Genomic DNA, 25,171 nt, shown 5'->3' on the forward strand with positions numbered 1-25,171 from the left:
GTAGGGGCTGCGTGACCCGCCCCGCCCCGCCCCGTCTGGGTGTTGTGGCTGCCAGCCCCTTCCCTAACTGCCCCGATTCCGCCTTCGCTCTGCCCCTGCACAACCAAGACCGGATCATTCCTTTCGCCAGGGAGGGCTCCCCTTGGGTTTTCACCTGGTGCCGACCCTCCGCCCGCTCTCGCTGCAGCCACTCTGGCCTCCCACCACTTCCCAAACCAGCCAGCGTCCCCTCACCCCGCCCCCCCCCCCCCCCCCAGCGTAGGGGCCTTCACATACTGCTGGTTCCAGTTCTTGACTCCCGATTTAAAACAGCCCCTCTGTTATCTCAACTTTCTGATTGCACCCAATTCGTTTTTCCCCCGGAGCCTTAACGCCTTCTGGAATTACTTTGTGGATGTGATTGCCTGTGGTCACGCTTGCTCTGAGGTGAGCTCCATACGAGCAGGGAAGCCTGTCCCTGCTGCCACCCCAACCCCAAGTTCAACCCAGAGGTGACTAATGTGTGTGCTCGGGGCCTCGTGATTAATCACAGCTGGGGAAAGGCAGAGTGGGTAATAGGGGAGCCTTCTTAGAGGAGGGGCATGTGAGGGGAGCCACTAAACAGTTCAGCAGGCAGGTAGGGTGGCAGGCATTCCAGGTGAGGACGCAGCAGGAACCAAGGCCCAGAGGGGAGAAGACACGAGTTCAGGTTCCGGGGAGGGGGAAGCATCCTTCAGCCACCACAGCTTTAGCCGCCTCCTCCCAGCTTGGCAACAGGGAGCAACCTCCTGGAGCCCCGAGTGTTTCCTGCACTGGCTGCATCATCCCTCTCCAGGGACAGACACCCTCTAAAGCCCCAGGCTGGGGGGGGGTCTGTTCTCAAACCCCTCACAGCCAGCTCATCCCCTTCACACCTGTCTCCCTCCTCCAGTTCACCCTGTCACTTCTGCCTCACCGCCACGTGCACACCTGGCCCTCTCCCCTATCGTCTGCATCCCACACCCTGCACCTGGCCACCCACATCCTCCCCACACACACCTGGCTCACTCTCCACATCCGGGTCATTCCCCTCAATTCAGCCACCACCACCCCCCCCTTTTTTTTTTTTTTGCCTATTTTTATTCCTTTTATTAAAATAATCTTTGAACTTAGCACACTGTGGGTACCCTGTGTGTCAGATCATTAGATAGCTCATTCTGACTTTACACAATGTGCAAAGCAGAGGAGCTTAAACCACAACTCTGGATTTGAATTTGGTAGTCCTGACCATTTTAGGTTCTGTGCGCTATGTTACCAGGAAGTGAAGACAAAAACTATCTCGTTTCAGCCATTAATTTCAATCTCGTCTCTCGATTTCAAACAACACCGGTAAGGCAGCAAAACGACGTGTGTTTTATTTTCCCATTGACCTTGCACCCAAAAGATGAAAATGAAGAATACGTTGTGAATTTCCCTCCCGCGGAGACTAGTCTGCGGACCCGGGACCCAGCCCGGACACAACTACGCCACCTGCGAGCCCTTCAGGCTTGCTTCAGTGTCCTGAAGCCCCCCCCCCCCCACTCCCACCCCCACCCCCCGACCGGCTGGGTCAAGAGGGCGCTGCCTCCCAGAGGACGGTGCTGCACAAAGATGCTCGGGCGGAGTTGGCGGGGGAAGTGGGGGGTCGGGGCGTGTGTGGGAGGCTCATAGGTGCCGAGGTGCGCAGGACGTGAGGACTGGAGCGCCGCCTTGAGGGGACCGTAGGCCTGAGTGGGCGCGGGGGTAGAGGGACTGTTGCCAGCCCAGGGGCTGCCGTGGAAGAGAGGCCCTTTTTATATATAAATTCCTATTGATTTCAGAGAGGAAGGGAGAGGGAGAGAGAGAGAGAAACATCAAGGATGAGAGAGGATCATCCATCGGCTGCCTCCCGCACGCCCCCCACTGGGGATTGAGCCCACAACCCCAGCATGTGCCCTGACTGGGAATCAAACCGCGACCTCCTAGTTCATAGGTTGATGCTCAACCACTGAGCCATACCTGCTGGGCCACTATCCCTGTTAAACAACCCATCACACCATTATCCTCTTTACCAGACACTTGCTCAGCTAACAGGGAGCAGGAATTCTTCTTGGCCCTGGAGTCTGGCCACCACTGGACACTGTTTCCAGGAAGACAAGATTTCAGCCTCAGGGATGAAATTGCTCTCATTCCCTCCTGGGGGCCACAGAGGGTAGGGGTCAGGAACAAGGGGGCTTTGGTGCGAAATGTGGGTTTGCATCTCAGCATTGCTGCTCCCTAGGCCATCTCCCTGTCCTTAGACTTGGGATCATGCAAATCTCACAGAGTTGCCATCACCCTCTACCATCTGTCTTGTCCTGCTTTGCTATGCTTAGCATCTTTATCCCATACTAGAGGCCTGGTGCATGAAATTCATGCATGTGTGTGTGTGTGTGTGGGGGGGGTGTCCCTCAGCCCAGCCTGCACCCAATCGGGCCTAAATGGGCAGTTGGACATCCCTCTCACAATCCAGGACTGCTGGCTCCCAACGGCTTGCCTGCCTGCCTTCCTGATTGCCCCTAACTGCTTCTGCCTGCCAGCCTGATCACCCCCTAACCACTCCCCTGCCAGCCTGATTGATGCCTAACTGCTCCCCTATTAGCCTGATTGCCCCCAACTTCCCTCCTCTGCTGGCCTGGTCACCCCTAACTGCCCTCCCCTACTGGCCTGATCGCCCACAACTGCCGTCCCTTGCAGGCCTGGTCCCTCCCAACTGCCCTCCCCTGCTGGCCATCTTGTGGTGGCCATCTTGTGTCCACATGGGGGCAGCCATCTTGTGTGTTGGAGTGACAGTCAATTTGCATATTACTCTTTTATTAGATAGGATTCCTTTATGGTCTGTCTTCCCCCCACATATGCAAAAGTTCTGGGGGAGCAGGGGCCTTGCCTGTCAGCCTCACAGCCATACCCCAGTTCCTGGAATAGTGGCTGGTACACATGGATCATTAATAATGGGTGGGATGGAGAGAGGCCTGGTGGAGTGTCACTGGACTCATGGAGCTGCCTTCCAATATCTGGGGGGCAGGGAGAGAGCCTGGCTCCTTTTGTGCAGCACCCAAGGGCAAAACTATGAATCACCTGGGAGGTCTGCCACACAACTTTTCTAAGAATCATGCCCAGCCAGCGTGGCTCAGTGGTTGAGCATTGACCTATGAACCAGGAGTTCACAGTTCGATTTCCAGTCAGGGCACATGCCTGGGTTTTGGGCTCTGGCCCCAATATGGGGCGTGCAGGAGGCAGTCAGTAATTCTTTCTCATCATTGATGTTTCTAACTCTCTCTCCCTCTCCCTTCTGGAATCAATAAAAATATATTGAAAAAAGAAAAAGAAGAAAGAATCAGAGTGTCCTCCTGTTACAGGAGTTTCAGGACAGGCTCTGGGACCATCTGCCTGGGCTGCTGTTGAGGTCACGCCGAGATGGTTAGATGCTGAGTCCTGGGGTCTGTGCCAAGGCTCTCCATTAAAAGGAAGGCTCTCTGCCTGTGTCCCTCCCTCCTTGTCCTGGTCAGGAGAAGGCTGCCTCCTAGGGCAGAATCAGGGCCAAGGGAGCTGGCTTACCTTGGAAGCTGCTTCCTCTGGATTGTGGGGGTACCTGAGGAATTTCCCCGTTCCACCAGTGAGAACTGGGGGTGGTAGGGATGAGGTGGGAAGATGCTGAATTAAAAGCCCCGGTCCCTAGTCTCCATCTATCTTTGTAACCCAGGCACCGTGCTCCCCCCACCCCCAATCTCATCTACTTCCCTTACAGAATGGCCTCAACACCTCCGCCTTCGACTTCCCAGGATCAATGCAAGAAGGAAAAAGAAGTTGTGTAAGTACTCTGAAAACTGTACAGACGAACACTCAAATCCCAGAACACTCAAATCCACTAGATAATTTCTCTCTTAGCGTGGTAGGCAGAATAGCTGTCTAAAGATATTTGCATCCTCATCTCCGGAAGCTATGAATTTGTTGCCTTACATAGCAAAAAAGAACGTTGCAGATGTGACTAAGGATTCTGAGATGGGGAGATTATCCTGGATTATCCAGAGGGGCCCAACGTAACCACAAGGGTCCTTATGAGGGGGAGGCAGGAGGATCAGAGAGGGAGCTGAGGTGATGGAAGCAGAGGTCAGCGTGGTGTGGCCATGAGCCAAGAAATGCTGCAGCCTTTAGAAGCTGGAAAAGGCCCTGACTGGTATGGCTCAGTGGATAGAGCGTCTGCCTGTGGACTGAAGGGTCCCAGGTTCGATTCCGGTCAAGGGCATGTACCTTGGTTGCGGGCACATCCCCAGTGGGAGGTGTGCAGGAGGCAGCTGATTGATGTTTCTAACTTTCTATCCCTCTCCCTTCCTCTCTGTAAAAAATCAATAAAATATATATTTAAAAAAAAAAATAGAAGCTGGAAAAGGCAACGAGTGGATTCTTTCCTGGAGCCCCCAGGAGGAGTACAGCTCTGCTGGACCTCGATTTTAGCCATTGCAGACTTCTGGCCTCCAGAACGGTAAGGTTATACATTTGTGCTGTTTTTAGTTTGTGGTAATGTGTTATGGCAGCAATAAGAAGGTATAGACAGGCATATGAACACTTTCAAGTCTGATTCTCCAAACTCTCTTTTTCAATATTCCTTCTCAGTTGATGAAATCTTCTGTCCTTACCAGGGTAGCTCAGGACTCCCATGTTGTTTTTTTAATATATTTTTTAAAAATATGTTTTTATTGGTTTTTAGAGACAGAGGGAGAAAGAGAAGCATCGATGTGAAGAGAAACATTGATCTGTTTCCTCTTGTACTCACCTGACCTGGGCTCGAACCTGCAACCTTCTAGTAGGTATGTGCCCTGACCGGGAACTGAACCCGCAACTTTTTGGTACACACGCTCCGCTCCACTGACCCACCTGGTCAGGGCTGCGTGAGTTTTTAAAACGTACTTTATATTGTTCATCAATGAATTTGAAGGGTCAGAGTGGGGCGAGGACCAGGAAGTCGGGTGTTTCCACAGCACGTTCCTCACTGATCTAAAGCTCTGCCCACCTTGTCCCCCATCAGTGCTGCTAAGGCCCTCCCTGAGGTCTTAATCACCAGAAGCAAAGCAGGTGAGGCCTGTGTAAGTTGGTCAGGTTCAAGGGTGGGGGGAGCGCTGGGCCGAGTCAGGGCCAGCAGGAATGGAGCTGAGGAGACATAAGGTCTAGGGAAGGATGGGGAGCAAGGGCAGCAGGAGAGACCTAACCCGGAGGTTTGGGCAAAGGAAAGGCGCCTGCTGGGAGTGTGTCCCAGGTGTCAGGGTCTGGTCCCTCCACCTGAGGAATGGGGCCATTCCTGTCTGACCTGATGGGGGAGAGCGAGGTAGGAGGAGTCACCTGCTGTCTGGAGGCTGTCAGTCTGCCTGTGGCACACACCCTCCCAGCTACCTGGGAGGTGGCAAGTCCTACCCTGAGCCACGGGTTACCTTCTGACAAGTTTCAGCATCGCAGGGAAACAACAAGTTCCCGTCTTGTCAGGCACCAGGAATTTCTGTTTGGGACATGCCTTCTTTAGAGCTAGCATGCCCAGGGCACTGCACACCACCATGAAAACATCAGTAGTAACAACTGCCACATTTGTCAGATGCCCATTTTGTGCCAGGAACTGCAATAGGCTCTTTCCATCCACCCATCCATCCATCCATCCTTCCATCCATCCATCCATCATTGCCAACCTCAGAATAACCTTGAAGAAGGCACAGTCCCTGCTTTCAGAGCTGAGAAAATGGAGACCCGCAGAGCGAGTGGCTTAACGAAGGTCACCCAGCTAGTAAGTGACATGGCCTCCTTCCAGGGGCATTGCTATGGCACGCTCCCCCCCGCCCCCCCCGCCAGGCTATAGCCCAGGAACCTGACCACCATCTCACCTCACGCCCAGCCCCAAGGAAGCAGGATGACGGGGCTGCTGCTCAGGCTGGATGTGAAATGGGGGCAGTGACCCAGCAGGAAGAGGCAGGGCAAACTGGCTTTGGCGGAGGACCGTGGCCCAGGGCTCCCTCCCTCCTCTCACTGACTACTCAGAGCCCGGCACAGGAAGCAATCGCAGACACTGGCGGGTCCAGAGGTTCTGCAACATGGCTGAGCATCGGGCTCCTTAGAGAGCATTTACAAGTGCAGACTGCTGGGCACAGAGGTTTAGCTTCTGTAGATCTGGGGGGGGGGCGGTGTGTGTCCAGAATGGGCGTGTTATGTGGGGCCGTGGTTAGCTGTGATGCAGAGCCAGGTTTGAGAACCTGGGGCTGGTCCAACTCCTTCACTAAACAGTCAAGATCTTGGGTGCGGGAAGTGTCCCGCCTCCAGTCACACAGGAAGGAAGTGGCGGAGTGGAGCTGCGGGCCAGCTGGGCCTGGCTGCCACCTTTTGTTCCACTGTGTCTCCTGGGAGAGGACGGCCACCTTGAAAGCTGGCCAAACCTCTGGAGCCTGGAACTGATAAGAAAAGTCACGAGGCAAAAGATGGACTCGACATAGAAATACTTCATTAACGGCGAAAAGTATAGCACAGTGGAAGCAACACTTGCAGCAGGTAAGACCAAGAGTCAGTATACTTGTAACATCTACCTCATCTGTCTATCCATCTAGTTCACTCAAGTCGATTAGGAAATCACCATGGCTTTCATTGGCTTACTAAACAAAGAGCTTAAATGTGCACACAACACAATTCTTAGTAAACCAATATTTAATGGAGAACGTTTAATCTGGTTGGTACACTTTAAAATGTAAATTGAAACAAGGTACCATGTACACATTAGACATTTTCTGAACTCTATTTTCCTGTATGATACATATGTGTCCATTGATAGGGAAGGACTGGGAAGGATACACAGTGGCAGGGCTGTCTGATGATATCTCCATGTCTGTTCTTCCCCCTTTTCATTAACCACCCTTTCTATTCTGGGGGATTGAGCTGAAGGGAAAGAAGCAACATGCCCAGTTTAAAACTACATTTCCCAGCCTCCCTTAGGTATAAGGGTGGCCAATTAGAAGCAAGCGGATGTCATGGGGCAGGGGGACTTCCCAGGAAGCTCTTCACATAGGGCTGATTCACCTGGGAAAAACACACTGTGGCCCCTCCAGCCTTTCTCCTTCTTGGAGCCTGGAATGCAGATGTGATGGTTGGAGCTCCAGGGACCACATTAGCCCAGATGGAGCCCTGAGGGATGGAAGCCATGAACTGAGGATGCAGAGCAGGAAGACAGAAGCCTGGTTCTTCGTGACCCGAGAGCAGGGGTCCACCATGCTCGCCCTGAAATGCTTCGTCTAGACTTCTTTTGTGTGGAAGGAAAATAACTAAATTGACTTGTTTAAGCTTACGCGACTCTGATTTTGTCATATGCAGTTAAACCTTAACTGATACACACATCAAACCTCTGTGGAAGGTTTGATGTGTGTAACTTTCCTTTCTATTTGGTATTGCTTGCATTTATTTTATTTTATTTTTTAAAAACCCATTTTATTGATTTTTTTACATAGAGGAAGGGAGAGGGATAGAGAGCTAGAAACATCGATGAGAGAGAAACATCCACCAGCTGCCTCCTGCACACCCCCTCCTGGGGATGTGCCCGCAACCAATGTACATGCCCTAGACCGGAATCGAACCTGGGACCCTTCAGTCCCCAGACCGACGCTCTATCCACTGAGCCAAACCGGTTTCGGCTGCATTTATTATCTTTATATTTTTTACAATAAGAATGCATTTGTGTATGATTTGTATGAGCATCTGTTTTGGAGCTCCAGAGAACTCAAGTTGAGAGCCAGCCCCACCACGTCCTAGCTATGTGACCTTGAGCAGTCCATTCATTTCTCTGAGCCTGTTTCCTCATCTGCAAAAATGGGCATGATAATAATAGAACTTCTCTCACCGGGTTGCTGCGGAGCTTAAATGAGCTAATGCGGATAACCTTCTTGGCACATGCCTGGCTTACAGCTATTACCGTGTGTGATACATTATGCTACCACTAGGCACTGGTGGTAGCAGAACCAATTAGAAAAGCCCAGGACATGTTGCTGGGGGAAAAAATACCCAAAACACCAGGTTGTAAAACTGGCACAGGAGTACGGTTATCTTTTGTGGAAAATTATTTTTATTTCTACATTTATATGTATATCTATGCACCGAGAGGTTTCTGGAGGGAGGGTTACCCAAATGTAGTAGTACTGGTAATGTCTGGGTAGTAAAATTTTTCTTTCTTCTAGATGGTTGAAAAGGAGGGGGAAAAAAGCATTATTATTTTGGAGCAGGAAAAAAAAAGAAAAACGCTTTATTAAACAATGTTACAGTTCACTTCAAGAATTATTAAAGCACTCATGCCCTTTGGCCTAGCTACCTCACTCTTGGGAACAGGCCTGAAGAAATAACTCAAATGAAGAAAGACGCTCTCTCCATCAGAGCATGCAGTGCAGCATTATTTATAACAGAGGAAAACGGGGAGCCGCTTAAGTGACTTACATTAGGGTAATAATTATTAAATTATTCAGTCACTGGAACACTGTGCCACAATTTAACTGAAAAGATGATGACCATGTAACAACACAGAAAAATGCTTATGGCAGGAGGAGCAGCAGAAAGGGCAGAATGCAAAATGAGATCTGTGCCAGGAGCGTCCTGGGCACAGAGCCTGCATGCATTTGGACGGGGACTGGAGGAGAACACAGGCAAATAAAAACAGTTTAATTTGTTGGGGCCATTGATTGTGGGTGATGTTTCTTTCTCATTTAGGATTCTAATGTTTCTATAATGTTGTTTGTATAATTTTAAAATTTGGCTTTAAAAATCCGGGCAGGGCCCTGCCGGCGTGGCTCAGTGTTGAGCAATGACCTCAGACCCAGGAGGTTCGATTCCCGGTCAAGGGCACAGGCCCGGGTTGCAGGCTCCATCCCCAGTGTGGGGTGTGCAGGAGGCAGCCAATCAATGATTCTCTCTCCCTCTCCTTTCCTCTCTGAAATCAATAAAAATATATATTTTTAAAAATCCCAGCAGGGAAAAGAAGGGGGAGCAGGGAGAGGAAGATAGAGGGAGATCTGGGTGGGTGTGGGTAAGAGAAATTCAAGAGGCAACACACTGGCAAACACGTCCAGTTCGGTCTTCTACCTGGGTGGCCCCTGCGTTTGCATCCTCTTCACTCTCTGACTTGAATGATTAGAGGGACAAAATAACTGCCGGACTGGAAGGCAGCGTGTTAGCTGATGCTAAAGCTAGGGTTACGAGTGCTCTTCAGCCCTAGCTGGTTTGTCTCAGTGGATAGAGCATCGGCCTGCAGACTGAAGGGTCCTGGGTTCGATTCCGGTCAAGGGCACATGCCCGGGTTGCGTGCTCGATCCCCAGTGGAGGGCGTGCAGGAGGCAGCCAATCAATGACTCTCTCTCTCATCATTGATGTTTCTATCTTTCCCTCTCCCTTCCTCTCTGAAATCAATAAAGAAATATATTTTTTAAAAAAGAGTGCTCTTCAGATTGGAATCCTTTGGGAAAATGGATCATGTTTGCTATTGACAAAATTATAGAGGAACGAGAACACTAGCAAGCTGGCAAGAGCGTGCATTATGAAGGTTTCCTGGAGGGTAGCTTGGTATCGTGTATCCAAACAAAGAATGTGTGTATCCTCAGTCAGCAACCACACTTCTTGGGATTTATCCTAAACCTAAGGCAAGGATCAAGCCAGTGCATACAAATATTTACATAAGATGTTCATCACAGAGTTTGTAAAAATAAAAATTAAACCCTTCATTTCACCAAAAAAGAAATGGTGAACTAAATCCTGGCACAACCATGCAGTGGTTTCCGATGAAGCTATACTCAAAAAATAGGATGTAGATATAAACTTGACATGCATAGATGCCCACCACATATTAGCTAGAACAAGAAGGCTCCAAAGAAAAGAAATTCAGAGGCAAAGAAGCATCGAACAGACTGTCAAACTACAGCGGGAAGGCAGGGGAGGGTTGAGCGGGGAGGTAAGAGATCAACCGAAGGACTTGTATGCATGCATATAAGCATAACCAGTGGACACAGACACTGGGGGAAGGGGGAGGGCCTGTGCGGGGGTGGGTAGGGGAGGTTGGGGGGGAGGTCAATGGGGAAAAAAGGAGACACATGTACTACTATTTGTAATGCTTTAAACAATAAAATTAAATTTAAAAAAATAAAAAAGGCTCCAAAGAAAGATGCATATTATCTCATTTTTGTAAGACTGTGTATCTAAATATGTTCATTTGCATGTAAGAATTTTTGCTAATATATACACCAGAATCTTAACAGTGATTAATCTTTGAATGGTGGGATTACAAATTATATCAGTCAGTTTAGTCTCAGTTATGCTTCGGTAATAAACAACCCAAAAAATCCACTGGCTTACAACAGTGAATTGGAATTTCTCATCCCTGCTCAAGTCTCCAAGGTCGACTGCTCCTCTGTCCAACATCTTAACTTGAGGACCCAGGCTGAGGACACAATCCCTGTCTGAACACGGCAGGTCTCTGTGGCAGAGAGAGAAGGTGGACCACCTACTGGCTCTTACAGTCAGGGTAGGCAAGTCTCTGGGTCCTCAGGTTCACCAGGGCAGAGAGAGATGATCCCCCACAGGCCTTCAGGAAGGGGCACTCGAGGAAGGATGGCAAACATTTGAATAATAACACCATCTACTAAAGTTATTCATCCTTGTCTTAGTCCATTTGGGCTGCTATAACAAAAGTACCATCGACTGGGAGGCTTAAACAACAGACATTTATTTCTCACAGTTTTAAAGGCTGGGAAGTTCACGAGCAAGGCACCACCAGCATGGTGCCTTCTAGCCATGTCATCACACGAGGTTAGGGAGCTCTCTGAGGTCTTGTTTCTTAAAGGGCACTAATCTCATTCACGAGGGCTCCATCCTCATGACCTAATCGCCTGCCAAAGCTCCACCTCCCCATCCACATCAGCTCAGGGGGGAGGTCTCCACGTATGAATTCTGGGGGCACAGACATTCAGACTATAGCAACTGTATTATTGAAGCCCCTTTCTTTGCAAAAATAAGAGTTCTGTCCCAGAAAATGCATGGTCACATGGAGGTGGGACATGTGGGTTCTCACTGTTCAAGCCGCTTCAGGGGAGAAAGGTCAGGATTTTGCCTAATTTAAGAGACAGGTCAGTCGACCCAGACCCACGGTTAAGTATAAGGTAATGATGTAACACAAGTTCTGGATGCCCAGAAGTGTTATGCCAGCTCTGCCACTTCCTACTTAGATGACTTGGGCCAAGTTAGAGAGCCTCTTTGAATATAAAATGGCAATTATAATAGCTGCCCTGCCTATGCCCACTACTTGGTCGGGGGAGGGGGGTGGTGGTTCAATCTCTAAAATTGTGAGTGCTGTTGTACGAGGAAGGTTTGCTCTTTCGAGTTGTAACCAACACACTGACACACATTCCATCTCCCCATCTCCTCTCATCACCAAAGTAGCTCCTTCACTTCTTCATTGTGTTCATGTGCTTTTCGGGGGGGCAGGTGAAAAATGACAACGGAAGTCTCACTGTGGAGGACCCTCACTGTGGAGGACCCCTTTGAGGAACGAGGCCTGGCAGGCCTGGATGCAGGGGGAAGTAGCCGTGTCCCCCCACGTCCCTCCTGACCCCAGCCTCTGAGGATGGAAGGCAGATGGCAGGGCTGCCCACGCGGGCCTGATCGTCAGAGCCATGTAGGAAGCATTTAAAAACTGGATTCCTGGGCTCCACCACCGGGAGATTCTGATTCACCTGGGGAGGGTGGGACCAGGCTGAGTCACACCTGATCCGTGCCACCCCCACCTGGCCCTGGCGACTGTCCAGGCCGAGTGAGCCGGGAGGGCCTGGGTGTCTCAGGTGGCAGGAGCCTGGCCACGGGGAGAAACCTGAGCGGGCCCAGGTTATCTGATGGTGCACCTGCTCCGGCCCCGTGCTCACTTCTTGAATATCAAGATCAGGGGAAGGCTTGGGAAGAGGCTGCCCGGGGCAGCACAGTCACCCCACAAGCCTCCCCAGGGCCAGAGGAGTCGTAAGAAAAAGGGATTCCCCCTTTCTGCTCCCAGCCCCTCCGAAGCAGACGCGTGGCGGGCTTCCGCAGCCCACCTGCACGTCCTCACCGATCACCCTGAAATGTATCTCTTTCCGCATCTGTCAACACGGCGGTGAGTTCCTCATGGGCGGGGACAGGTCTTATTCCTCGCTGCGTGCCCAGCACAGTGCCTGGCACACCAGTAGTGCCTGCTGAATATTTCATGAATAAATGAGAAGTCGTAACACTTACCATAGGTTCACAAGAGGACTGATATTCACACCCACCGGGCACACGGGAAACGCACGTGCTCACCGCCGAGGGGCGGGGAACCCCATCCTGAGTCACCCGGCCAGAGGCTGAGCTGCGCACGCCCCGATGTGCGGCAGGACTGAATTCCTTTGGGCACCACAGTAACCCTTGGATATGAAGAGGTGGGAAGCCTTTCCACGGGAAAACGCCTCTCTCACACGCACGTATACACACACCCTGCATACAGTCCCTATAGAGGCCGAGTGTCAGCCCTCCAAAAGGGGAAAGCTCTTTTGATATGGATGAATGCCCGTTAATGAATGTAGATGGGATGACAGAGTCAGGAACTAACATTCTGCCACCCTCAATCTAATCGTGGATGTGGACAAGGATCATGGATGGATGCTAAAATCACCAGGTAAATAATGGCCGGGGAACAGGAAGAAATCTCAGCCTAGACTAAGTCTCTAGCCCCCAAGTCAGAATCCCACGCTCCACAATGGAGCCCAAAGGAGAGGACCACAGTCAAGACAGGATCCAGGGGGTCTTGTTAGGCTACTAACATACACACCAGGCGACCATTTCTGCAAGTGACAGGCCAGGGGAGGATCAGCAGGCTCTGGGTCTTTTCTGAATTCTTCTTCCCTCCCTCTTCCCTGCTTGCCCCGCCCCTTCTCTCCCCCTTCACTCTCTTAAGGGAAAGGCTGCAGGGAGAGGGAACTGGGGAGGAAACTCAGGAAGGTCTGTGAGGCTCCTGACACCCCAAACATACCCTGGTTGCCAAAAGAGAAGGGGCAGGGCTTGCTCTGATCTTGCCCACTGTTCTGAGTCCAGCAGGCAGGCCTGTGCTGGATGCACACAGGGGTCGGCCAGCATCGCTCAGCCCCTTCTAGGTCCCGTCCTGTATGGTAGGGGCTGGAAGCCTGAGAGCCGGATCCCTCAGCAGCTCTTGCCAGCCAGGTGTTGCTTTAGAGGCCACCAGTGAGAGGCACTGGCCGACACCACAACCCCTGCCCTGGCAGCGGTGGGCACACTCGATGCCAGTTCCCAGACCTCCGACAGTGGTCCTCCCATCCCCCTCACTGTAGGCGGTCCCCTGGGGATGCCAGGGCTGGGCCATGATGAGAGCTGAGATGTCCGCAGTGTCAGTCCAGCCCCAAGCCCACCTGGGACACTGTCCTGGAATGCAGGGACATCCGTCACCCTCCTGGCACAGGGGAGGGGGTTTTCTGCTGCCACGCCTCTTGGAGCCGAGGTAGAAGGGTCAGCAACAGAGAGTCCAGCACAGCCAGACCTTCCCAGGAGCACCGAAGACCCCTAGAAAACCAAGAGGCCTGGGTGTGGCAGCTGCCTCCTCTCACCAGTTTCAATGCCCACCGTCTACCAGGGCCCATGGCACCCACAGGCCCTTCCTCATCACGTTTCTCACTTTCCCCAGGTGTGTGATCGGAAGTCAGGACTTCCTGCGACGTCTAACCGCCCTCCCACCGCCAGCACACCTGCGATCCAGCAGCAACAGGCCCTGCTCCAGCAGCGCGTTCACCGCCTCGCTTGCTCCAAACACGTCCCCCAGGGTCAGCTGGGGCTCAAACTGCTGCCAGTGCTGGGGAGACCAGAAGGGGCAGAGGTGTGGGGCTACGCTGGGCCATGTGTCTGGGGGCGTGGGGAGGGGTGAGGGAGGGTACAGTCCAGCACAGGGATCTCAGCCAACTGACTCTCATGCATCCCAGGCCGACAGGCCAGCAGGGACGTGGGCACCTTCACTCCTCCATGTTTAGGCCGAAAGCCAGGTCTCCTTCGATTCACCCCCGACCCCCTACCCACTGCTGCTCAGGATATGGCCAGGGCTTTAGAGCCCTGACTTCATCCAGAGCAGCTTGAGTTGCACTGATCATTTACTGTACTTCCTATCTGAGCTCTCAGTGCTACTTACAACATCTGAAGCCCTTAATCTAGGCTATTCCCCCACACAGCTGAGAAAAGGGACGTTCAGAGAGGTGAGAGGATGTGTGCTCAGTGGTGCAGTAGAAGGGGACTAGAGCCTGGGTCTCTGCAGCCCTAGTCCAGAGCCCTCACCATTGCACCACACTGCCCATCAGGCCTCAGCTGGACTAAAGCCCAACCTCCAGCTGCCAGAGGGATGGGAGGTGTGTGTGTGTGTGTGTGTGTGTGTGTGTGTGTGCGCGTGTATGTGTGTGTGCGTGTGTGAAATGATTATGCACGGCTTAGGAGGAAGCAGTGTGCCAGAGGGATGGGAGGTGTGTGCGTGCGTGTGTGCGTGTGTGCGTGTGTGTGTGAAATGATTATGCGTGGCTTAGGAGGAAGCAGTGTGCCAGAGCCCCTGGGCCCCTTACCTGGTGAGTGACCCCTACGTCTGTGCGTAGCCCCATCGCCAAAACTTCCTCCAGCCTGAAAGGAAAACCATCCAGGGGCCTTGGAGAGGAGACTCGTGCTTCTCCCAGCCTTCTAGCCCCGTGCTGGGATGTGTGTATGGGGGGCTTATGAGGACCGTGCAGTACGGGACAAGGTAAGAAATAAGAAGGTGCACATGGAGGCGGTTCTGGGGCCGCAGGGGAACCCCGGGGGAAGCGCCCTGTGCCCTCAGATGCTCACAGCTCCAGCTCGCCCAGGGAGAAGCGCTTCCGGGTGCCGTGACCGAACAGCTTCACCTCCTTCATCCAGTTGTCAGGCTCCAGGGTCTGGATCCGAGCCTCCCGAGCAAGGCCGCCGGCCCCCTGGGGCACAAATCGCCCATGGGCCCCTGACAACATCAACAACCACACCCACTTTAATACCCGCCCACACGGCGTGCCTGCCAGAGGTTGTCCGTGGCTCTCCAAGTGTGATCCCCGGGCCCACAGCATCGAATACGCTAGAAACCTAAATTTGCGGGCCTTACTCCCGCCCTGTGCACCCAGACATTCTGGAGGTGGGGCCCAGCCGCCTGGGTTTGAATGAGCCTTCCCGGTAATTCTGGCGTGTGCCCAAGGCTGAGAACCACAGTGCCAGGCATTAAGAGCACCTCAAAATACACACTCAACGACATCACTTTTTTGCCGCGCTGTACATATGAGCGAACAGAGGTTAATAAGTGGCCCAAGATCACACAGCCGTGACATTCCACTCCTGAGCCACCCCCCTATGGTTCACCGGGCACTCACCAGGCCCAACGCCAATGTACTGGCCACACTGCCAGTAAGTCCAATTGTGGGTGCTCAGCGCCCCCTGTGGGGAGGGAGAGGATAGTCAGGGCCAAGCAGAGCTGGCAGCCCGGTTGCTGCTCAAGTAAGGGGAACCTGGTTAAAATGTACCCCCACCTCAGGCCTCGAGGACCCAGCTGAGACCCTTCTCCCCACAGGATCCCCTTCCTAGGGCTCGCCTCAGCCTGCCCACTCCCCACCATCAGCCATCAGCCCCAGGACTTACATTCCGAGCAAAGTTGGAGACCTCGTACTGGCGGAAGCCAGCCTCCCGAAGGACCGCCCGTCCCTCCTGGTACATCTCGGCAGCCAGCTCGGGGTCCGGGGCGGGAAGGGCACCCCGCTGCACCTGGGCGAAGAGGGCAGTGCCCCGCTCCAGGGACAGCTGGTAGAGGGAGACGTGGTCGTCACAGAGGCGCAGCAGCTCCTCCAGCTGCCCGAGCCAGGGTCTCACCTGCTGTGCCGGCAGCCCCAGCATCAGGTCCACGGACACGCGCCCGGGGAACAGGCACCGGGCCTCTGCCAGTGTCCGCAGAGCGTCGCTGGCCGAGTGTGTCCGCCCCAGCAGCTGGAGCTCAGTGTCATCCAGGGACTGGGGAGAGAGGCTCGGTAAGCACACAGGCCGGCTCAGGGAGACACAAAACCACTTGGCCCACCTGACTGTAGACCAGGGGTGGGGACCCTTGCTTCTGCCAAGGGCCATTTGGATATTTATAACATCATCCACGGGCCAAGCAAAAATGATCAACTTAGAAATTAGCCTGCTTGCCCTAACCGGTTTGGCTCAGTGGATAGAGCATCGGCCTGAGGACTCAAGGGTCCCAAGTTCGATTCCGGTCAAGGGCATGTACCTTGGTTGCAGGCACATACCCAGTTGGGAGTGTGCAGGAAGCAGCTGACTGATGTTTCTCTCTCATCGATGTTTCTAACTCTCTATCCCTCTCCCTTCCTCTCTGTAAAAACTCAATAAAATATATTTTAAAAAATTAGCCTGCTATATTTGGTCAAATATGTAATCAATTCACCCCTAATGCCTGGGCAGGGCCAGACCCAATACCGAGGGCATACCATTCACTGAAGGGCCACGCACTACGGGCCAAGCTTTTTTATGCGACGTCTAATTCATCCTTATAACCCTCCAATGTTCGCTCCAAATTTACAAATGAGGAAACTGATGTTCAGAGATGTTAAGTAACGTGCCCAAGGTCACACAGTGACAGAGTCAGACCTGGAATTTAGGACTGCCTGGCCCCAAAGCCAAGAGCCTTTCTTAATTTTATTTTTGATTTTGAAATATTTCAAACCTATAGAAAAGTTGGGGGGAAAAAAGTCAACGAAGACCACCATCTAGATTCACCAGCTCACATTTTGCCACATTTGCTTTGTCTCTCTATAACTATACACGCGTATGATGACGATGTTGACCCATTGGAGAGTAACGGACAGACCAGCACTACGGAAATGTTCCATACCTGCACTGTCCAATACAGTAGGCGCTCACACATGTGGCTATTTAAATGTTAAGGTAATTAAATTTAAATGGTCACATGCCAAGTGTTTCCTGGCATATAGTCAGTGCGGCTATAGAGCATTTTAGCAGGAGATGGTAGCCACTGGCCACATGCTAGCGAGCATTTGCAAATGGGTTATTTAAATGTAATCAACTTAAATATTGTACCCTTTCACCCCTAAATAGTTAAGCGTGTACTTCCTCACAACAAGGACATTCTCTTACATAACCACAAGCCAATTACAGAGTTCAGGAAATGTAACGTTGACACGATGCCATTATCTAATACACAGTCATATTCAAATCTGGCCAACTGTCCCAATAATGGCTACTGTAGTCATTTCCTCTTCCCACCCCACTCCAGGATCCAGTCAGGGGTCACACGTGGCACTCAGCCGTCATGGTCTCATTCGTTGCCTGTAGTCTAGATCCTTAGCCTTCCCATAGCTTTCAAGATAATTGACATTTTTTTGAAGAGTAGGAGCCAATTATTTTTTTTTTCAAAATATCGCTTAATGAAGAAATTCTAGAGATCTGCTGCTCACCGCTGTCCTAACAGTTAACACATTTTTACTGTATACTGTATACTAAAAATTTGATAAGAGATTAGATCAACCTCATGCTATCTGTTCTTACCACACATACAAAACGTCTTTTTCCTTTTCATTTTCTTATTGAAACACCGATTTGTTGTTCCACTTATTTATGCATTCACTGGTTGATCCTTGTATGTGCCCAGACTGGGGATCGAACCCACAACCTTGGCGTATCAGGACGACACACTAACCAACTGAGCTACCCAGCCAGGGCAAAAAGTCTCTTGATTTAGGTTTCTTTGCAATTAGAGTCCAGATATGCACGCATCTGGGGCCAGACTATCTCAGCAATGATGTGTTCCTTGTAGTATGTCCCATGAGAACAATGCTCTGACCCCAAACCCTGTGGTAAGTGGTGCATGAATTAGAAGTGGGGAAAGCAATACCGGATATGAAAACACGAGAGGCCAACCTGAGAGGATTCTATTTCTCCCCACTTACACACCTCCAGTGGCTCCCCTGTCAACCACGAGGCAAAACCCAAACTCGCTAGCATGGTGCTGAAGGCTTCCTTGTGTCCAGCCTCTCCAGTCACAAGGAATGACTCGCAGCTCCCCCAAAACATGCAAGGCTCTTCTGTATCCTGTGTCTGTTCCCCCCACACCCTCTCCCCTGGTGAACTCCTCCTCCTCATTCAAACATCACCGGTCTGGGAGGGCTTCTATGATTTCATCAGGCTGAGATGCCCTTCACTCTGTGCTCTGAAAGCCTTTTGTAGCGACACCCCCCCCCCCCCCCCGCTTACCATGCTGCAATGAGCTGACCACCTGCTTGCCTCCTGCTGTGTCTCCAATCATGTAACAAATCTTTTCTGAACACCTACTATGTGCCAGGCACTATGGAGGGTGCTTGGAGACTGTGTCTAGCACAGACGCAGACAATAGCATACTGTTACAAAAGCATCACCAAACACTTCAGTACCTACGAGGCCTTGGCACCCAGAAGGGGCTCAATAAATGTTTGTCCAAGCATGGAGGGACCTGGAGAGTGTCAAGCTAAGTGAGATAAATCAGTCAGAGAAAGACAAGTATCACATGACCTCACTCATATGTGGAGTCTAAGTAACAAAATAAACTGATAAGCGGAGTGGATCCAGAGACATGGAAGCATGGAACAGAGTGCAGAATCTCGGAGGGAAGGCGGGGAGGGTGGGTGGGTAGGAGGTAATCAACCAAGGACCTTGTGTGCATATATGCATAACCCATGGACACAGACAGTGGAGTGCTGAAGGCCTGCGGCTGGAGGGGGTCAATGGGGGAAAAAGGGAGACATACATAGTAATACTTTCAAAAATAAAGAATTGTTTTTAAAAATTGCCCTAACTGGTTTGGCTCAGTGCATAGAGTGTCAGCCTGAGGACTGAAGGGTCACAGGTTCGATTCCAGGTCAAGGGCATGTACCTTGGTTGCTGGCACATTCCCAGTAGGGGGCGTGCAGGAGGCAGCTGATCGATGTTTCTCTATCATGGATGTTTCTAACTCTCTATCCCTCTCCCTTCCTCTCTGTAAAAAATCAATAAAATATATTTAAAAAATAAATTAGGAAATGTTTGCCCAATAAATGAATGTGACCAGTGGAGAGACAGCACGGAAGGGCTGGTGCCCTGGGGTGGGGTGGACAGACTGGTTACCTGGAGGCCAATGGACAGCCTATTGACTCCTGCTGCCCCAAACGCTGCCAGCCTAGAGGCTGGGGCGGAAGTGGGGTTGACCTCCAATGTGACTTCGGAGTCCGCGGGCAGGTGAGCTGTCTGGGCCACTGCCTCCAGGACAGCAGCCACAGTGTGGGGACTGGCCAGACTCGGGGTGCCTCCACCAAAGAACACAGACTCCACCCTGGGTAAGGAAGATAAAGAAGATGAGACCTGGGGGAGCCCTCCAGGAGGCCTGCAGCACCGGTCCTATCCATTCCCTCCAAGCCCCGCCTCCAGCCCCCCAGTACCCACCGCTGCACCCCGCTGAGCCGCAGCAGTGTCTGAGCCTCAGTCACCAGGCAGCTCCGCATCGCAGCCTCGTCCACGCCGCGGGGGATGTACTTATTGAAGTTGCAGTAACTGCAGCGCTTCTCGCAGTAGGGCCACTGGGGGGCAAGGGGTGTTGGAAGGGGGTGAGCCGGGACTCGGGGCTGCCCCGGCCACGTCCAGGGCTCAGTTGCACACATTCCCAACCCCATTCCAGGTCTGTCGACAGTGGCTGCGCCATCTGAGCCACACAACTCCCTAAGACTGGGATTATGAAAGACAAGTATCACATGACAAAACTGGGGTTCAGAAGGGAAGCCACATGGTCAAAGGTCACCGCGCTGCTGAGCACCAGAGACTTCGGGTCCCCGGGCACAGACATTTCCCTGCCAGGGCACGGGTCCTAGCCAAGACCTCGCCGGGGAGCGGGGAAAGTCGGCGGGTGGGCTCACGCGTGACAAGTCACCATGTGGACTCCTGCCCTGCCGCCTCCTCCCCACTCACGTGGACGTAAAGCGCCGCGCGCTGGCCCCGGGTCACAGGACTCGGCGATCTTCCCGCGCCCTCCACGCGGCGGCGCCTCTGGGCCACCTTGGCCGCTGCCGCCCAGGCACCGGCCCGGGCCCGGGGAAGCGTCATGGTGCGCTCCGCGGCGGGGCGGGCGGCGTGGTGCACCCGGCAGGATCCGAGCCCGAGACGCGCCCGGGGCGCACGGGGTGCGCAGAGCCGAACCGGTCCGGCCGCCCCGGCGGAAGGAAGAGGGGCTGCGCGCCTGAGCGCCGCGTCCGACGCGCCCGGAGGGCCGGGGGCCTGGGGTCTCTGGCGCCACCTGCCGGGCACATATGCGCTCACCGCAGCCACCTGGCCTTCCTTTCGCTGGCCGCCGGGAGGTTCTGGGGTGAGCTGCCGCTGCCTGCTTTCCGCACCCTGTGTGGAGGGCGAGTACCCTGGCCCACCCAGGAATTCCTAGTTCATGCAATGAATTCCTTAACATTTTATGTGCCTGGCTCAGAGCTGGGCACTGGGCACATCTGATGCATAAGACCAAGTCACAGTACAGGAGAAGCAAGCCAACGAGAGACAAAAGGCAACAGATATTAATTCAGCATCTGCTGGATACTAGGCCAGTCTGCTCTGTGCTGTGGGGCGATCTGTTACAAGGGCCGGCGAGTCGGTATGGGAGGAGAGGACACTTGGGTTGGACGTTGAAGGAGCAGAAAAATCCCAGGGGAAGCCGCTAGGCCAGGAGACTAGGCTGTCAACTCCTATGTCAGACCCCCCCCCAACCCCCCCCTACCCCTGCACCTGTGGGGAGGAGAGACAGGGTTCAGGTGAAGGGCTGGGAAAGTAGGCACCTGAACTGTTCCATGAAGTGGGAAGATCATGGGCTTTGGAGTCGGACAAGTAGGTTCTAATTCCAGCTGTGTGACCCTGGGCAAGACACAAATGGCCCTGAGTTTCCGTTTCATCATTTGTGAAATGGGGCTAATGTCCACTTGACAGGGTTGTTGGGGAGATTTCAAGAAAGCACCTAGCATAGTGCCTGGCACCCGGAGTACCCTAAACTTATGTCCATGGTCTAAAAAGAGGAGAAGGCCACTGCTGCTGAGAGTAGACACACTAGAGGGTAAGGATTGCAAGCAGGAAGTGCTGTTTTTATTTCTTGGGTCAAGGTACAGCCTGCTTTATCTGGCTCTGCCCATCAAGCAAACCCAGGTTCATTGATTGAAAAAAATATATATTTGTTTTGGGGGGAGGGAGAGGTGGAATGATAGCTAAAGGGTATAGAGTTTCTTTTTCAGGAGATGAAAATGTTCAAAATTGACTGTGATGATGGTGGCATAGATCTATGAATATACTAATAACCAATGAATCGTACACTTTAAATGGGAGAACTGGATGGTATGTGAACTATATCTCAGTGAAGCCGTTATGAAAAAAGAATACTTCTTGATGGACTAATCTGGTGACAATATGAAAAAGAAATGCGTATAGTCTCTAGAAATCCTCACTGAATCCCTTTGGTATCTCAAGGGAGCGAGTGAGGATTAAATTAAGTAGCGAATGCACACCAAAGTGCTTAGCACCAGCGTTGATAAGGAGTGGGTCTGAAAGTGCTGGTACCCCTTTGGAGTCTTCCCTCCATCCCATAGTAGCTGCCAAGAGACCACACCAGCAAGAGATCAGCCAAAGAAAACAGAGAAGCTCTTTATGTCAAATCACAAAGACAGACAAGGGGAATGTGGGGGAAGGGCAGGGAGGGCCTAGCAGACCCCCCTCCCCTTTATTCACAGGTTTAGATGCCGTTCCATCTGCTCTCGAAGTTTGAATTTCTGGACCTGCAGCAAAGAGAAAGGAATAAAAGCCAGGATCGCGACCAACCGTCTTGGTTTGCCTGGGACTGAGGAGTTGCTTAGGCTAAAGCCAGGAAACTTTGGGGCAAACCAGGATGAGCTGACTAGTTGGCCATCCTACTGCCATACTCTTACCCATCCCTGGGGCAGAGTTAGGGCCACCTGGCCTTCCGTGCCTGGGTCCCAGGCTATCCTGCCCCTCCCTTGTCTGCTCCATCTTACACACCTTTCCTGAGATGGTGAGGGGGTAGTTGGTGACAAACACGATGTACCGGGGAATCTTGAAGTGGGAGATCTGCAGACCAGAGGGAGATAACGCATGAGGCTGGGTGGGGATCAGAGGGTTGGGGGAGGGGACAGTGGGTGGAGTGGTTGGCAGGGAGGGGGCGGTGAAGAACAGAGCACCATAAGTTGAGGTGCGTTGAGGCTCCCACCTTCCCTTTGCAGAAAGCCTTGATCTCCTCTGGTGTGGTCTCTTCCCCACTCTTCAGCTGAATGCAGGCGCAGACTTCCTCCCCCATCCGGTCATCCTTCACTCCCACCACCTTCCGGAGTCACAGACAGGTCTCAGACCTCACCATCCCCCTGGGTGGTTCCTGCTCCTGGGGCTCCCCTGGCCTGGGTGCCTCACCTGCACCTCCTGCACCTTCGGGTGTGTGTGAAGGAAGTCCTCAAGCTCTGTGGGGTAGATGTTCTCGCCGCCCCGGATGATCATATCCTTGGAGCGGCCCACGATTTTGCAGAAGCCCTGCTCGTCCATGGTGGCAATGTCTCTGCAAGGAAAGGCCAGAAATGGCCTCTTGCCTCTGCTCAACCGGCCGGCACACTCACTCATTCATCCAACATTCACTGAGCACCTACTATGTGTCTTGCATTGCTCTAGACTCTGGAGGCTACAGCATGAACAAGACATTCCCTGGAACTTACAGTCTAGTGGGGGAGGGAGAAAAAGAACAAACCAATACCTATAACATGGCCTCTCTCTCAACAAATCTGTGCACATGCGTTTCATGGCTGACTTTTTTTTTAATTTATTGATTTGAGGGAGAGAGAAGAAACACTGATTTGTTGTTCCACTTATTTATGCATTCATTGGTTCTTTTTTTAAAAATATATATATATTTATAGATTTCAGAGCGGAAGGGAGAGGGAGAGAGAGATAGAAACATCAATGATAAGAGAGAATCATTGATCAGTTGCTTCCTACATGCCTCCCACTGGGGATCGAGCCCACAATCCGGGCATGTGCCCTGATCAGGAATCGAACTGTGACCTCCTGGTTCATAGGTCGAATGAGCCACACTGGCCAGGGCCATTGGTTGAGTCTTGTATGTGCCTGACCGGGAATCAAACCTGCATCCTTGGTGTATCGGGACAGTGCTCTAACCACCCAACTACCTGGCCAGGGCTTGACTTCTTTTCTCTCATTCAGGTCTCAGCTCAAAGGCTTACACCTTGGAGGCCTTCTCTGACCACTCAAGCTCCCCTCTCTCTTAGAGGCACTTCCTTTCCTCTGATCTTATTTTCTTTTCTTCATTTTTATCAACGTCTGAAATTCTCTTATTTGTATTGGTCTCCCTCCACCAGACATGTGCGAAGTAACGGTAAGATCGTTCTCATCTTGCTTTCCACTGGTCTGCCAGTGTCTAGAAGAGTGGCAGGCGAATAAGAGTTTGTTGAATTAACAAACGAGCGTCTAAATCTTGGCTCCGATTTTGGAGACACCGGTGTAGTGCACGGTCCAGGGGTCCTAGGCACTGACTCTGATCGCCCCCGTTTTACACACTGTGGAAATGAGGTCTGAGGAAGGGGCCATATTGACCCACATAGTCTCCCTCTTCTAGTTTAATGTCCCCAGCTCAGCCTCAGGACCCCCAGCTTCCCCTCAGCAGCCAAGCCCTCTGCCCCGCTCCGCCCTCTCACCCTGTCCGATACCACTTGTCCTGTCCAATGACTTCCTCAGTCTTCTGGGGCTCCCCCCAGTAGCCCAGCATGACGCAGTACCCTCGGATCCACAGCTCTCCGGGCGTGTTCAGCTCTGCCATGGTCCCCAGCTCCATGTTCACGATCTGGGCCTGGGACAGGGCAGCTTCAGTCGGGGGGCCTCCACCCTCCCACTTCAGGATGCGGTGGGGGGAGAGACTCGGGAATGGCTGGGAGCTTCGTCTTTCCTCCCCCCTCTAAAAGTGAGGCCCCCCCTGGCTCTGCCCAGCCAGATCCAAGGAAGGGACACAAAGGCCAGAGTGGACCCATCACCAGGCAGACACCTGAGCCGGGCACACAAGAACAGGTGAGGCCCAGCGCAGAGGTCCCGAGGAAACCGAGTGGACAGGGGCTGCCACAGAGGAGGAGGCCGATGGCGGGCCAGGCGGGCTGAGGCGTTATACACTGTGCAGAAGAAACGGCAGTGTTCCCTTACTTGCCATTTAGCAGCAAATAGAGAAGCCAAAGAGGGTGGTGTGGTCGGGCCGTGCGCACAGGAGAGGCGGCAGAGAGGCAGCCTGAAAGCCTAGCAGGGAAATGGGCCGCAGCCAACGTGAAAGGAAAACTCAGCGTGCCTCAGTGTTGGCCTCTGTGAAATGGGGAGAAGGGCGCTGGCCCTGTCTGCCTCACAGGTGGGCGTCCCACCAAGCGGCCGTGAGGCTGTCAGATGCATGGGAGGGGGCTGAGGTCACTGCACGCTCACTCCAGGGAGGAGGGCAGGAAAGATTCGCACCGGGACGGCAGCTGGCTCCAGAGGAAACAGCTGCCTGGGCACACTGGCAGTGACCTCAGAGGCGCCCGGGCACAAGGGGGCACGGGGAGCCAGGTGTGGACTGGCCTAAAGCACCAGCGACGGAGCAGGAGAGGAGTCACCGTTGGGAATGTGACAGTGAGAGATGTTCGGGGTCGGCCTTGAGGTGCAAGGGATCCCTAAAGGGACAGGCTGCTTGGGAAAGCCAGTATTTCCGCCAAGCGGAAGGAGGAACTCTGTGGAAGTGAGGGTAGGGGGCCTGGGGGGTGAGGGGGGGGGAGTGGGGGGTGGGAAGCGCTGTTAGGAAAAACCTCTGTGCTCTGGCTCCTCTTTGAGGCTGTCCTGGCTGCCCCGGAGCAGACAGTGGGGCTTGGCAAAAACACACCTCAGACAGCAAGGGAGGCTGCGGAGAAGTTCAGCTGGCAGCTGCTCATGGCCGCTGCTCAGCTCTTCCTCTCAGGCCTCAGCCCACAGAGAAAGCCCGAGGCCAGGCCTGGGGAAGACCCTGCTGGGAGGAGGGAGGTGGGTCTCTACAGGGGGTGAG

The 25,171-nt window shown here is 52.9% G+C and overlaps 2 protein-coding genes and 1 long non-coding RNA gene across 4 annotated transcripts in view; 1 reads left to right on the forward strand and 2 right to left on the reverse strand.

Annotated features, from left to right (window-relative positions):
- The first annotated feature begins 1,288 nt into the window (after positions 1-1,288).
- Positions 1,289-7,327, forward strand: LOC114227135 (uncharacterized). Of its 2 annotated transcripts, none has more exons than XR_008554777.1 (6): positions 1,289-1,347; positions 3,764-3,826; positions 4,724-4,823; positions 5,042-5,088; positions 6,285-6,540; positions 7,122-7,327. It is a non-coding gene; the product is annotated as an uncharacterized LOC114227135 (long non-coding RNA). The 2 variants fall into 2 exon arrangements; XR_008554776.1 differs by having other exon boundaries at positions 6,302-6,540.
- A 5,693-nt stretch (positions 7,328-13,020) lies between these two features.
- Positions 13,021-20,217, reverse strand: RSAD1 (radical S-adenosyl methionine domain containing 1). The gene is made up of 9 exons (XM_008153692.3): positions 20,044-20,217; positions 19,525-19,658; positions 19,210-19,414; positions 15,700-16,065; positions 15,435-15,498; positions 14,887-15,034; positions 14,628-14,682; positions 13,773-13,876; positions 13,021-13,590 (listed from the first exon to the last, which is right to left on the reverse strand). The coding sequence occupies exons 1-9, from the start codon at positions 20,176-20,178 to the stop codon at positions 13,473-13,475; spliced, it is 1,329 nt and encodes a 442-aa protein (XP_008151914.2). The 5' UTR covers positions 20,179-20,217; the 3' UTR covers positions 13,021-13,472.
- A 1,509-nt stretch (positions 20,218-21,726) lies between these two features.
- Positions 21,727-25,171, reverse strand: part of ACSF2 (acyl-CoA synthetase family member 2) — a 29,838-nt gene continuing 26,393 nt past the window's right edge. The window contains exons 12-16 of the mRNA XM_008153695.3: positions 23,817-23,968; positions 22,525-22,666; positions 22,328-22,438; positions 22,120-22,188; positions 21,727-21,878 (exon numbers count right to left, since the gene is read on the reverse strand). Coding sequence (XP_008151917.2) covers positions 21,828-21,878; positions 22,120-22,188; positions 22,328-22,438; positions 22,525-22,666; positions 23,817-23,968 — 525 coding nt within the window. The 3' untranslated portion in view covers positions 21,727-21,827. The remainder of the gene's footprint in view (positions 21,879-22,119; positions 22,189-22,327; positions 22,439-22,524; positions 22,667-23,816; positions 23,969-25,171) is intronic.

Source organism: Eptesicus fuscus, chromosome 20 (assembly GCF_027574615.1).
Source record: "Eptesicus fuscus isolate TK198812 chromosome 20, DD_ASM_mEF_20220401, whole genome shotgun sequence".
Lineage (NCBI taxonomy): Eukaryota > Metazoa > Chordata > Mammalia > Chiroptera > Vespertilionidae > Eptesicus > Eptesicus fuscus.